We start from the raw sequence: 15,069 nt of genomic DNA, 5'->3' as shown, positions 1-15,069 counted from the left end.
GGGCGATCCAGACAGTTAGAGAGGGGTCTGCGCCTCACCTCAGATGTCCTGCAGAGAGAGAAGGAGCCCCTGATCTTCCTCTACTTTCCCAGGAAATCTAGGAGTCAAATTCTTTCCTTTTCAGGGCCCTTTGATTGCCACAGCCTTCACCAATGGGTACCACTGAAGCAGGGGACGGTGGCAGGAGGTGAGGATGTGGGGGTGGGCAGGTGGTGGGGTGGCACTGGGGAAGCCTGTCCTGGGCCATCGAATCTGGGACACAGACCCCATCCCTGCCCTCAAGAACCACAGTCCCAGGGGAGACAGATCTTTATACCAGCTGTGGTCAATAAAGATGAAAAGCTGCTCACCCTACTCCATTTAAACACAGAAATCAAAGCAACAGTAAGGCTTCACATTCCCACCTATCAGGTTGGCAAAGATTATTATTATTATTTTTGAGACAAGATCTTGTTCTGTCACCCAGACCTCCTGGGCTCAAGGGATCTTCCCACCTCAGACTCCTCCCGAGTAGCTGGGACTGCAAGCACATGCCACCATGCCTGGCTAATTTTGTTACTTTTTTTGTAGAGACGAGGTTTCACTGTGTTGCCCAGGCTAGTCTCAAACTCCTGGGCTCAAGGGATCCTCCTGCCCTGGTCTCCCAAATTGCTGGGATTACAGGTGTGAGCCACCAGCACAGGCCACAAAGATTTTTTAAGATCTTTCATTGTTATTACTATTATTTTATTTTATTTTTTTAGACGGAGTCTCGCTCTGTCGCCCAGGCTGGAGTGCAGTGGCGCAATCTTGGCTCACTGCAAACTCGTCCCCTGGGTTCAAGCAATTCTCGTGTCTCAGCCTCCCCAGTAGCTGGGATTACAGGCATGCGCTACCACACCCGGCTAATTTTGGTATTTTTTTTTTTGTTTTTAGTAGAGACGAGTTTTGCCATGTTGGCCAGGCTGGTCTCAAACTCCTGGCCTCAAGTGATCCATCTGCCTCAGCCTCCCAAAGTGCTGGGATTACAGGGGTGAGCCAACGTGCCCAGCCCTATTATTATTATTTTTAATAGAGATGGGGTCTCACTGCCACCCAGGCTGGAGTGCAGTGTGCAATCACAGCTCGCTGCAGCCTGGAACTCCTAGGCTCAAGCCATCCTCCACTTCAGCCTCCCAAGTAGCTGGGACCACAAGAGCATGCCACCATGCCTGGCTAAGTTGTTTTAAAAAATTTTTTTGTAGAGATGGGGTCTCATTATGTGGCCCAGGTTGGTCTTGAACTCCTGGCTCAAACGATCCTCCTCTGCCTCGGCCTCCCAGAGTGCTGGGATTTCAGGCATGAGCCACCGGGCCCAGCCACAAAGATTTTTTAAGAGGAACACTGCCCACCATTGATCAAGATATGGGAGAAGCAAGTAAGTACAGTGGCTCAGGGGTTCCCAGGGCAGTCTGGCAATGTTTGTCCCAGTTTCAAACATTCATGCCCTTGGACCCAACAATTCCACTTCTAGGCATTTATTTTTAAAACTGCAAATAACTGAAATATCCATCAAAAGGAGAGTGGTTAAACAAATTAGTGTGTGTACAGTGGTATAGTACACAGCTATCAAAACAGGATACCTTGGCCAGGCGCAGTGGCTCACACCTATAATCCCAGCATTTTGCGGGGCCAAGGCAGGCGGATCACCTGAGGTCAGGAGTTCTAGACCAGCCTGGCCAACATGGTAAAACCCCATCTCTACTAAAAATACAAAACTTGGCTGGCGTGATGGTGCACACTTGTAATCTCAGCTACTCGGGAGGCTGAGGGACAGGAATCGCTTGAACCCAGAAAGCGAAGGCTGCAGTGAGCCGAACTCAGGCCACTGCACTCCAGCCTGGGCAACAGAGGAAGACTCCACCTCAACAAACAAACAAACAAAAAACAACAGGATACCTTGACTTGTGGGACTGTGTACACGGCCATCACAGTGTCTATCCAGATGGTGGGAGACTGTGAGCCCATGACATTCTGTTCATTCACCCATTCATTTATGAGCCCCATTCCAGGAAAGAGGGATGAACAAGACGGACAAAGTCCTCTCTCATTTCACAGGACAAAAATCAAGTGAACATATGAGATAATTCCAGACTGTGCATGACAGGGCTCTTTTAGATGTGGGGTTCAGAGAAGGTATCTCTGAGAAGGGGACATTTGAATAAATCCACCCATTCAAAATCTGGGGAAAGAGCCATCCAACTACGGAACAGAAAATGCAAAGTCTGGCTGGGTGCGGTGGCTCACATTCGTAATCCCAGATCTTTGGGAGGCCAAGGCAGGAGGATGGCTTGAGGACAAGAGTTCGAGACCAGCCTGGGCAATATAGTGAATCCCCATCTCTGCTACAACAACAAAAATGAGCAGAGTGTGTTTGCCTTCACCTGTAGTCCCAGATACTACCTGTAATCCCAGATTCTCAGGAGGCTGAGGCAGGAGGGTTGCTTGAGCCTAGGGAGGTTGCGGCTGCAGTGAACTATGATCGCTGCCACGGCACTCCAGCCTGGGCAACAGAGCTGGACTCTGTCTCTTAAAAAAATAAGAAGAAGAAAGTGGGTAGTTTACGAACAAAGCTCTTCTGGGAGAGAACTGGGGAGGGCTGCGTGTGCCCCGGGAGCCCCCATAACCTCCTGGCTGTGTTCCCAGCGCCCCAGCCTGCAGCTGACTGAGGACCACGAGCGAGCCAGCGAGGGGGCGGGAGACCTCAGCCGCAGCCGCCGCCCCCTCCCCTGCAGCGACTCGGACCTGCTACTGCCTGCCCCCCACTCCCCGGGCCCGGCCCCTGCCCTGCTGCCCCCGACAGCGTCTGGCTCCCCTACTAACGTCCCCCTCTTCGCCCTTGCCCCTGTCCCCACCCGCCCCTCTCCCCGCCCCGCTTTTATTTATTTTGGATTAGCCGGTTGCCCATCCCAGCCCTCTGGTCCATCCCTCCCTGCCGCGCCCCTCCCTCCTTGCCGCGCCCCCCTAGGACCGCCTCCCCAAAAGGCTTTTGGATTTGTGCATAGCTAGAGTGAAGGCGGAGGGAGCCTGCTACAGGCCGCAGCCCAACCCGTTTTTTATTCAGATTTCCCCTCCTTTACCCTTTCCCTTTTTTTTTTTTTTTTAAAGAAACCGTTTTTAAACTATTTCTAGGTTTGTGAATGTGAAGCCCCAGGCCGCAGGGGGCAAGGGGCCAGGTGCCCCTCACCAGCTAAGAACAAAGTGTCTGTCTGGGTGTGGGCCCCTGGCTGCCTCCCTCCAGCCCTGGAGAGGAGGGCAGGGCTGCGGGGAGGCCAGGCCGAGCCCCTGGAACCATCCCGTCCTGTATCATATGTAAATACTGTGAGGTGATGTGCCCACCCCTCTCTAAGACCCCTCGGGGGTGAGGGGCTCCCCACTCCCCTGTTTCTGTCCCCTCAGACACCGTTACTGTAAGCTTGCAGGCCTCAGCTGTGGCCACGGCAGGCCCGCTCTCTCAGGCCCTCAGGGTCAAGGCCTTGGTTGGACCTGCCCACTCCAAAAACCCAGTGTGGGGGCAAAGGGCATGGGAAGAGCAGGGTTTGCCCAGAGACACTGCTGGACAGGAATTAACTCTCCAAAGGTCTCCCCTGCTCCCTACCTAGGTTGGGTCTTCATGGTTTCTGCTCAGTCTGTCCCCCTTCCCCCTCGACCCCCGCAATGAGTGGGCACCAGGGAACGCTCTGGCGAGGGCAGACCCCAGGGGAAAGCAAAGGGCGTCTCAGGGAACCCCCACATTCTCTCACTGAAGTTTCCCACCAGGATGACCCCACAGCCAGAGTCCCTTGGCAGCCTCTCACCCCAGAGCCCCCTTCTAAGGAAAAAGGTTCAGAGCGTTGGACCTTCATGAACAGTGGCCTGGCTGGCGTGGCAGGGCCAAGGCCCACCCACTGCCATCCCCCCTCTGTGTGTCCCTGTCCCCCAGTTACAAGGCCCAGGGCCTGAGCTCCCCCCCAGCATCGCCCCCACCTGGAAACCCCGCCTTTGGAGAGTTAATTATCTGTGTGAGGTGCTTAACCTATCAGCCCTGAGAACACAAAGCAATAATCTTTGTTACTGAGATGCGCGGCTGTTCGTGTTTTGGGTTTTTTTTTTTTTTAATGTTTCCTAATAAAAGAGAAGCTGCATTTTATTGGTTTTTATTTTTAATTTTCTACATGTTTGAGCTGAGTCCTGAGACACTTAGCTTCCCTCTCCCTTATCCCGGGACCCTTCCACCCCACTGGGCCCAACCATGGGCTCAGGACCCTGGAATTCCGTTTTCTGATTTGTTTGGGGATTTTTTTTTTTTTTTTTATGATGTTACATGGTGTTTTGAAGCCAGCAAGTTACCACCCTCCGGTGTCTCTTCTCTCCACATCTGTAACTTCTTTTTCCAGGTTTTATTTTCAGTTTTAAATTCCTAATAAATTATTTGAAAACGTTGCTGGGCTTGTCAATGTCTTGTGTCTCTGTGCATTCAGGGATACCTCATTTTCCTGTTTTAGGGATGGCAGGACTCACCTCCATCCTCTTAGGGTCCTGGCAGGATCCAAGAATTAAATTGACACAAGATAGATGAACAGGGCCAGTCAGTCACAGTGGCTCATGCCTATAATCCCAGCACTGTGGGAGGCAGAGGTGGGCAGATCACTTGAGGTCAGGAGTTCGAGACCAGGCTGGCCAACATGGCGAAACCCCATCTCTACTAAAAATACAAAAATTAGCCGAGTGTGGTGGTGGGCGCCTGTGACCCCAGCTACTCAGGAGGCTGAGGCAGGAAAGTCGCTTGAACCCTGGAGCTGGAGGCTGCGGTGAGCTGAGATCATGCCACTGCACCCTAGCCTGGGTGAGAGTGAGACTCTGTCTCAAAAAAAAAAAAAAAAGGCCGGGCGCGGTGGCTCACGCTTGTAATCCCAGCACTTTGGGAGGCCGAGGCGGGCGGATCACGAGGTCAGGAGATCGAGACCACGGTGAAACCCCATCTCTACTAAAAATACAAAAAATTAGCCGGGCATGGTGGCGGGCGCCTGTAGTCCCAGCTACTCGGAGGGGCTGAGGCAGGAGAATGGCGTGAACCCGGGAGGCGGAGCTTGCAGTGAGCCGAGATTGCGCCACTGCACTCCAGCCTGGGTGACAGAGCGAGACTCCAACTCAAAAAAAAAAAAAAAAAAAAGAATAGGAGAAAAGCATACACATTTATTTATTAAAAGTTGTGCATGGCATGGGAGCCTCCATAAAGAAATGAAGGCAGAGTGTGCTTGCTCACACCTGTAATCCCAGTACTTGGGGAGGCTGAGGCAAAAGGAGTGCTTGAGGCCAGGGGTTCAAGACCAGCCTGGGCAACATAGCGAGACCTTCATCTATATAAAATATTAAATTATTTAGGCATGGTGGCACAAGCCTGTGGTCCCAGCTACTCAGGGGACAGAGGTGGGAAGATTGCTTGAGCCCTGGGAGTTGAAGGCTGCAGTGAGCCATGTTCTTGATACTGCATTCCAGCCTGGAGGACAGAGCAAGATGCTCTCACTCTCAAAAAAAAAAAAAAAAAAAAAAAGGGAGAAATGAAGACCTAAAGAAGCAGTTAGAGTTACTGATATACTGGATTCGACAAAGAATAGTAAATTATGAAAAAGCCACTCAATTACGTGGAGAAGCTTAAAAGATAAGAGCTATTTTGGGCCAGGCATGGTGGCTCACGCCTATAATCCCAGCACCTTGGGAGGCCAAGGCGGGCGGATCGCCTGAGCTCAGGAGTTTGAAACCACCCTGGGCAACATAAAACCCTGTCTCTATTAAAATACAAAAAATTAGCTGGGTGTGGTGGCGCATACCTGTAGTCCCAGCTACTTGGGAGGCTGAGGCACAAGAATCATTTGAGCCCAGGAGGCAGAGGTTGCAGTGAGCCAAGGTCGTGCCACTGTACTCCAGCCTGGGTGGCAGAGTGAGACTGTCTCAAAGAAAAAAAAAAGCCATTTTGGCTGGGCACAGTGGCTCACAACTGTAATCGAAGCACTTTGGGAGGCTGAGGCAGGTGGATCCCTTGAGTCCAGCAGTTTGAGACTTGCCTGGGTGATATGGTAAAAGCCCATCTCTATAAAAAAATACAAAAATTAGCCAGTTGGGTGGTGGTGCAGGCCTGTAGTCTCAGCTACTTGGGAGGCTGAAATGGGAGGATTTCTTGAGCCAGGGAGACAGAGGCTGCAGTGAGCTGAGATTGCACCACTGTACTCCAGCCTGGGTGACAGAGCAAGACCCTGTTTCAAAAAAAAAAAAAAATTACTTTAACAAGGGTCTGCACAGAATTATCTTGGTGCCGACTTCTCGCCCTTGAAGATAAGGATGTTGCCTTTCCTTCCAGTACAGGTTGGGGGTCTTTCACTCAGGAATTTCATCATCTTCTGCTTTTAAGAAACAGCACAAAGGTGAGAGTGATCTTTTTTCCTCCTGTTTTTCCAGTGCCTTTAACTTAAATAATCAGAGTGGATATTTTTAAATATTCTCTGCACTTTCTCCCTCCTGCTTTCCTCCTGGGAAGGTCTTTACTTTCCACTTGACCCAGAGCTTAGTGTTGACAATGAGATGCCACTTCACACTCATTGCTGGGATTATAGGTGTGCACTACTGCACCCAGCCCTTCAAACAGTTATTTGTATGCCAGTGTTCACAGCAGCAATATTCATGATAGCCAAAATGTAGAAACAACCCAAAAGTCCATCAATGGATAAATGGATACATAAAATGTGGTCTATCCATACAATGGACTATTTATTCAGCCTTAAAAAGGAAGGAAATTGGGCTGGGTGCGGTGGCTCACGCCTGTAATCCCAGCACTTTGGGAGACCAAAGCAGGTGGATCACCTGAGGTCAGGAGTTTGAGACCAGCCTGGCCAACATGGTGAAACCCTGTCTCTACTAAAAATACAAAAATTAGCCAGACATGGTGGTGGGCACCTATAATCCCAGCTACGTGGGAGGCTGAGGCAGAAGAATCGCTTGAACCCAGGAGGTGGAGGTTGCGGTGAGCCAAGATAGTGCCACTGCACTCCAGCCTCCAGCCTAGGTGATAGAGCAAGACTCTGTCTCAAAAAAAAAAAAAGAAAAAAAAAGGAAGGGAATACTGTCATACACTACAACATGGATGAACCTTGAGGACATCATGTTACATTGTGTTATGTGAAATAAGACTGTGGATGAAATACTATATGATTCCACTTATATGAGGTACTGAGATTAGTCAAATTCATAGAAACAAAAAGTAGAATGGTGGTTACCAGAGCCTGGGGCAAGGGAGAAAGGAGAGTTGTTTAACAGGTGCAGATTTGGATTTGCAAGATGAAAAAGGTTAGCAGTGTGAATATACTGAACATTACTGAACTGCCTATTCAAATATGGTTAAGATGGTAAATTTTATGTGTTTTTTACCAGAATAAAAAAATCCTTAAAGTTTGAAATGCATACAGAAGTGCTTATGAATAAAATGACTTGAGAGCTATCATTTGCTTTAAAATAGCCAATAAAAAAGAAGTATGTGGGTGATATGGTTTGGCTCTGTGTCCCCACCCAAATCTCATCTGGAATTGAAATCCCCAGGGAGGGACCTGGTGGGAGGTGATTGGATTATGGGGGTGGTTCCCCCCATGCTGTTCTCATGATAAAGAGTTCTCACAAGATCCAGTTGTTTAAAAGTAGCACTCCCCACTCTGCTCTCTCTCTCCTGCTGCCATGTAAGACGTGCTTTGCTTCCTCTTTGCCTCCTACCATGATTGTAAGTTTCCTGAGGCTTCCTAGCCATGTGGAACTATTAAACCTCCTTTCTTTATAAATTACCCAGTCTCAGGTAGTATCTTTATAGCAGTGTGAGAACAGACTAATACAGAGAATTGGTACCAGCTCTCATGAGAGCTGATGATTATATAAGGGGGAGTTTTCCTACACAAGTTCTCTTCTCTTGTCTTGCTACCATGTGAGACATGCCTTTCAACTTTTGCCATGATTGTGAGGCATCCCCAGCCAGGTGGAACTATAAATCCATTAAACCTTTTTTTCTTCCCAGTCTCAGGTATGTCTTTATCAGCAGCATGAAAACTGACTAATACATATGAAAATGCCTGGATGTCCAGGCAGAAGTCAGCTGCAAGGGCAGAGCCCTCATGGGGAACTTCTGCTAGGGGTACTGCTATACAGATAACCTGAAACTTGTAGATGTGACTTTGGAATTGGATAACAGGCAGAGGTCGGAACAGTTTAGGGGGGCTCAGAAGAAGACAGGAAGATGTGGGAAAGCTTGGAACTTCTTAGAGACTTGTTGAATGGTTTTGACCAAAATGTTGATAGTGATATGGATAATGAAGTCCAGGCTGAGGTGGTCTCAGATGGAGATGAGAAACTTACTGGGTACCGGAGCAAAGGTCATTCTTGCTATGCTTTAGCAAAGGGACTGGTGGCATTTTGCCCCTGCCCTAGAGATCTGTGGAACTTTGAACTTGAGAGAGATTATTTAGGTTATCTGGCAGAAGAAAATTCTAGCAGAAAAGTGTTCAAGAGGTGATGTGGCCTTTTATGAAAGCATTCTATCATGTGCATTCACAAAGAGATGGTTTGAAATTGGGACTTATGTTTAAAAGGGAAGTAGAGCATAAAGGTTTGGAAAACTTGCAGCCTGACCATGTGGTAGAAAAGAAAAACCCATTTTCTGGGGATTCAAGCCAGCTGCAGAAATTTGCATAAGTAACAAAAAGCCAAATGTGTTAATGGCCAAGATGATGGGGGAAAATGTCTCCAAGGCACATCAGAAATCTTCATGACAGCCCCTACCATCACAGGTACAGAGGCCTAGGACAGAAAAATGGTTTCGTGGGTCAGACCCAGGGCCCCATTGCTCTGTGTAGCCCCCAGACATGGTGCCCTGCATCCCAGCCACTCCAGCTCCAGCTATGGCTAAAAGGAGCCAAGGTACAGCTCGGGCCATTGCTTCAGAGGGTGCAAGCCACAAGCATTGGCAGCTTCGATGTGGTGATAGGCTTGCAGGTGTGCAGAAGACAAGAGTTGAGGTTTGGGAACCTCTGTCTAGGTTTTAGAGGATGTATGGTGATATGGTTTGGCTGTGTCCCCACCCAAATCTCATCTTCAATTCCCACGTGTTGTGGGAGGGACCTGGTGTGAGGTAATTGAATCATGGGGGCAGGTCTTCCCTGTGCTGTTCTCATGATAGTGACTACGTCTCATAAGATCTGATGATTATATAAGGGGGAGTTTCCCTACACAAGGTCTCTTCTCTTATCTGCCACCATGTGAGACATGCCTTTCACCTTCTGCCATAATTGTGAGGCATCCCCAGCCATGTGGAACTGTAAGTCCGTTAAACCTTTTTTTATTCCCAGCCTCAGGAGTGTCTTTATGAGCAGCATGAAAACGGACTAATACATATGAAAATGCCTGGATGTCTAGGCAGAAGTCTGCTGCAGGGGCAGAGCCCTCATGGAAAACCTCTGCTAGGGCAGTGCAGAAGGGAAACGTGGGGTTGGAGCCACCACACAAAATCCCCACTGGGTCATTGCCTAGTGCAGCTGAGAAGAGGGCTGTCATCCTCCAGACCCCAGAAAGGTAGATCCACTGACAGCTCACACCATGTGCCTGGAAAAGCCACAGGTACATAGCCCCTGAAAGCAGCCATGGGGGCTGTACCCTGCAGAGCCACAGGATGGAGCTGCCTTAGGCCTTAGGAGCCCACCCCTTACATCAGTGTGTAGGGTCCAGCCCCACAGGGTTGGTGGGTCTCTCCCCATGTGGGGAGATGAGAGAGTGTAGAAATAAAGACACAAGACAAGGCCGAGCGCGGTGGCTCACGCCTGTAATCCCAGCACTTTGGGAGGCCGAGATGGGCAGATCACAAGGTCAGGAGATCGAGACCATCCTGGCTAACATGGTGAAACCCCGTCTCTACTAAAAATACAAAAAAATTAGCCAGGCGTGCTGGTGGGCGCCTGTAGTCCCAGCTACTGGGGAGGCTGAGACAGGAGAATGGCGTGAACCCAGTAGGCGGAGCTTGCGGTGAGCCGAGATCGTGCCACTGCACTCCAGCCTGGGCAAGAGAGCGGGACTCCATCTCAAAAAAAAAAAAAAAAAAAAGACACAAGACAGAGATAAAAGAAAAGACAGCTGGGCCCGGGGGACCACTACCACCAAGTCACAGAGACTGATAGTGGCCCTGAATGTCTGGCTGTGCTGTTATTTATTGGATACAAAGCAAAAGGGGCAGGGTAAAGAGTGTGAGTCATCTCCAATGATATGCAAGGTCACGTGGGTCACATGTCCACTGGACAAGGGGCCCTTCCCTGCCTGGCAGCTGAGGCAGAGAGAGAGGGAGAGAGAAAGACAGCTTACGCCATTATTTCTGCTTATTAGAGACTTTTAGTACTTTCACTAATTTGATACTGCTATCTAGAAGGCAGAGCCAGGTGTACAGGATGGAATATTAAGGCGGACTAGGAGCGTGACCACTGAAGCACAGGATCACAGGGAGATAGTTAGGCCTCCGAATAACCACGGGCGAGCCTGACTAATGTCAGGCCCTCCACAAGAGGTGGAGGAGTAGAGTCTTCTCTAAACTCTCCCAGGGAAAGGGAGACTCCCTTTCCCAGTCTGCTAAGTAGCGGGTGTTTTCCCTTGACACTTATGCTACCGCTAGACCACGGTCCGCCTGGCAACGGGCGTCTTCCCAGACGCTGGCATTACCGCTAGACCAAGGAGCCCTCTGGTGGCCCTGTCCAGGCATAACAGAAGGCTCGCACTCTTGTCTTCTGGTCACACCTCACTGTCCCCTCAGCTCCTATCTCTGTATGGCCTGGTTTTTCCTAGGTTATGATTATAGAGCAAGGATGATTATAATATTGGAATAAAGAGTAACTGCTACCAACTAATGATTATTGATATTCATATATAATCATATCTAAGATCTATATCTGGTATAACTATTCTTGTTTTATATTTTATTATACTGGAACAGTTTGTGTCCTCGGTCTCTTGCCTCGGTGCCTGGGTGGCTTGCCGCCCACACAGTGTGCCCTGAATGTGAGACATGCAGTCAAAGGAGATCATTTCAGAGCTTTAAGGTTTAATGACTGCACTGCTGGGTTTCGGACTTGCATGGGGCCTGTGACCCCTTTGTTTTGGCCAATTTCTCTCATTTGGAATGGGAACATTTACCCAATGCCTGTATCTGCATTGTTTCTTGGAAGTAACTAACTTGTTTCTTATTTTACAGACTCATAGGTGGAGGGACTTACCTTGTCTCAGATGAGACTTTAAACTTGGACTTTTGGGTTGTTGCCGGAATGAATTAAGACTTTGGAGGACTGTGAGGAAGGTATGATTGATTTTGAAATGTGAAAAGGACATGAGATTTGGGAGGGGCCAAGGAGGAATGATATGGTTTGTCTCTGTGTTCCCACCAAAATCTCATCTCAAATTGTATTCCCCAAGTGTGGAAGGAAGGACCTGGTGGGAGGTGATTGGATTATGGGGGCGCTTTCCCCCATGGTGTTCTCAAAAAAAAAAAAAAGAAGAGAAAAAATATATAGTATATTTGAGTTTTAAAGCATAATAACACCCAGTAACCTCTACCCAACCCAATAGTCATTTCAAAAAAAAAAAAAAAAGCCAGTGGTTTAAAACTACATAACTATCAGAATCGCCTAGAAAAAAATTTTTTTTTTTTTTGAGATGGAGTTTCACTCTTGTTGCCCAGGCTGCAGTGCAATGATGCGATCTTGGTTCACGGCAACCTCTGCCTCCCGGGTTCAAGTGGTTCTCCTGACTCAGCTTCCCGAGTAGCTGGGATTACAGGCATGCACCACCACACCCGGCTAATTTTGTATTTTTATTAGAGATGGGGTTTCTCCATGTTGGTCAGGCTGGTCTCAAACTCCCAACCTCAGGTGATGCGCTGGCCTCGGCCTCCCAAAGTGCTGGGATTACAGGCGTAAGCCACCGTGCCTGGCCTGCTGAAAAAGTTTTTAAATAAAATAGAGCGGCTGGGCGCAGTGGCTCATGCCTGTAATCCCAGCACTTTGGGAGGCCAAGGCAGGCAGATCACCTGAGGTCAGACGTTTAAGACCAACTTGGCCAACATGGCGAAACCCCATCTCTACTAAAAATACAAAAAAATTAGCCAAGCGTGGTGGCGCATGCCTGTAATCCCAGCTACTTGGGAGGCTGAGGCTGGAGAATCACTTGAACCTGGGAGGCAGAGGTTGCAGTGAGCCAAGATTGCACCACTGCACTCCAGCCTGGGTGACAGAACCAGACATTGTCTCAAAAAAAAAAAAAAAAGAGAGAGAGACCACAGATTTCAGATCCTTATATGCAACCTGCACATCTTACGTTCCAATAATCTGTATTACCTTTTCTTTTTTTTTTTTTTTGAAACAGGGTCTCCCTCTGTTGCCCAGGCTGGAGTAGAGTGGTACAATCACAGCACAATGTGGCCTTGAATTCCTGACTCAAGCAATCCTCCTGCCTCAGCTTCCAGAATAGCTGGGATTATAAGCCTGAACCATCATGCCCAGACTATATCACTCTTTAAGTTTTCCAGGGGAGTCCAGGGATCAGTCAAGTTTGGGAACCACTGGCTACACTATCCTTTCTCTGGATAGATGGAGGTAGACAGTGCCATTATAGCAGTTAGGAGGCTGTCAGGAAGATCCTGACACTGAGGATGGCTTTGGGAGTGGAAAAGGTTTAGTTACACTGGTATACAGCCTCAGTTTGCTCATTGGCACCTGATGGTGGGCTAGCCTATGCAAGGCTCTTAGTATCCTTCCTAGCACAGCCTCACAGCATGTTAATTGCTGCTGTTGCTATCACTGGAGAGAGCAGGAATCAGAGGCAGGTAGACACGGGTCAAATTTTTTCTCCACCACTTTCTAGCCATGTGACTTTGAGCAAGTTACTTAAACTCTCTGAAACTGCTTCATCATCTATAAGATGGGGAAGATGATGACAACCATCACAGCAATAATAACTATATCAGAAGAGTGTTGTTAGGCTGAAAGACAACGTATGTAAAGCACAGTGCTAGCACAGTGCCAAGCGTATAGAAACACTCAGCAAATGGTAGCTGGTAGCTGCTTTAAGCACTTCTTAGAAACAGGAGCTTTATCCTTTAGCAGCCAAGTAGACCTGGCCGGGTGTGGTGGCTCATGCCTGTAATCCCAGCACTTTGGGAGGCCAAGGTGGGCAGATCACCCGAGGTCAGGAGTTCCAGACCAGCCTCAACATGGAGAAACCCCGTCTCTACTAAAAATACAAAATTAGCTGGGCGTGGTGGTGTATGCCTGTAATCCCAGCTACTCAGGAGGCTGAGGCAGGAGAATTGCTTGAACCTGAGAGGCGGAGGTTGCAGTGAGCCGAGATCGCGCCATTGCACTCCAGCCTGGGCAACAAGAGTGAAACTCCATCTCAAAAAAAAAAAAAAAGAAGCCAAGTAGATGTGACCTTGTAAAGTGTGGGTATGCCATCACCTGAAGGAGTTAAGAAGCTATGCTTAGCTGTTCTTTCCACTGAAGAGTGTGTTTTTCCCAGGCTGGGAGAGGCTGTGCTTCGCACACCTGTGCAGGGATCTGGGGTGGTGGAAGGTCAAGGTACAAAGAGCATAGGGGCTTAGGGAGTTACCTAGTGCCCTTCCAGGTCCCTTATACTGTCACCTCTGTGGCAGGGGCCGCAGAGGTCTGGACTGTCACAGTGAGCCATGTCTCTTTCCAGGGGGAGAGGGTTGTGGCAGCAGCCGGACCCCCTCTCCACCAGGTGCTTTGCCTAAACTCCAGCACGTGGAGTTTGTCCAGATTGTCCTTAGGAAGGCTTTCATGGGCTGGGGAAGGAGGGAAGTCGTAGGTTGGACTGAATCTCTTCCTTACTCAAGGGACTTTCAGTACTCCCTAGCCTGAGATGGTAGCACGAGAACCAGATCGAACTCATGTCTTGGTCCTGATGTGTGACTCTGGGGCAGTCACTTAACCTCTCTCAGCCTCAGCTGTCTTCTCTGTAAAATGGTTTGTACTTGGACCTACCTCGACCTTTGTGCCAGGTTCTTAGCATATGGGACCTGGGATGGAGTTAGCGCTCAGTTAACAGTAACTCGTTAGCCAGGTGCGGTGGCTCACGCCTGTATTCCCAGCACTTTGGAGACCGAGGCGGGTGGACCACTTGAAGCCCGGAGTTTGAAACCAGCCTGGCCAACGTGGCAAAACACCATCTCTAATAAAAATACAAAAATTAGCCAGGTGTGGTGGCACTTGCCTGTAGTCCCAGCTACACAGGAGGCTGGGGCAGGAGAATCACTTGAACCTGGGAGGTGGAGGTTGCAGTGAGCCAAGATTGCGCCACTGCACTCCAGCCTGGAAAGAAAGGGTAATTAATAACTTTACTTGCAACCACAGCTGCTTCTCCTTCTTTGAGCCACCCCCAATCACCCACTTAGCATCCTTCAGGCCTAAATCTAGGAGCAGTGCCTGGTCCTCTGTCTTGTTATGACCCCAAGGAACCCACATAAGAGGGACTGAACATTTTGCTGGGCAAGGCTTCCCTTTGCTTGGGCAGACTCCACTCATTCTGGGGCTGCAGAGGCAGGACCATTCAGTCAAGCTGATGTGGGATTCTGACCTAACCAAGTCCCCCTCCATTAGTCCTCATAGCCCCCACCTCCCATGGGGCAGCCCTGAGACAGGCTCTGTGACAATCCACAGCAGCCCTGTCCAACAGAAACTTCTGTGATCATGGAAACATTCTGTGGCTGTCAGTCTGGCAGCCACTCACTACACGTGTCTATGAGCCTTGAAATGTGGCTATTGTGACCGAGAAACTGAATTTTTAATGGTATTTCATTTTTATTTTTATTTATTTATTTTGAGACGGAGTCTCACTCTGTCGCCCGGGCGGGAGTGCAGTGGCGCGATCTCGGCTCACTGCAAGCTCCGCCTCCTGGGTTCACGTCATTCTCCTGTCTCAGCCTCCGGAGTACCTGGAACAACAGGCATCCGCCAGCACGCCCGGCTAATTTTTTGTATTTTTAGTGAG

The 15,069-nt window shown here is 49.1% G+C and overlaps 1 protein-coding gene across 6 annotated transcripts in view; it reads left to right on the top strand.

Annotated features, from left to right (window-relative positions):
- MSI1 (musashi RNA binding protein 1) overlaps positions 1-6,378 on the top strand; it is a 29,553-nt gene extending 23,175 nt beyond the window's left edge. For 5 of the 6 annotated variants that reach the window (XR_008650177.2, XM_055237797.2, XM_055237796.2 and 2 more), the window contains 2 exons: positions 125-187; positions 2,665-4,147. Coding sequence is in view for 4 of the 6 variants with exons in the window: in XM_055237797.2 (XP_055093772.1) it covers positions 125-166 (42 nt within the window). In the remaining 2 variants the exon portion in view is untranslated. Of the gene's footprint in view, positions 1-124; positions 188-2,664; positions 4,148-6,355 lie in introns of those variants that run through there. The other variant, XR_010114974.1, reaches the window with a different exon arrangement.
- The last annotated feature ends 8,691 nt before the right edge of the window (positions 6,379-15,069 follow it).

The sequence above is a fragment of the Symphalangus syndactylus genome, chromosome 13, assembly GCF_028878055.3.
Source record: "Symphalangus syndactylus isolate Jambi chromosome 13, NHGRI_mSymSyn1-v2.1_pri, whole genome shotgun sequence".
Taxonomy (NCBI): domain Eukaryota; kingdom Metazoa; phylum Chordata; class Mammalia; order Primates; family Hylobatidae; genus Symphalangus; species Symphalangus syndactylus.
Note: the sequence above shows the minus strand (reverse complement) of the source record. Positions and strands in the feature narration are given on the sequence as shown.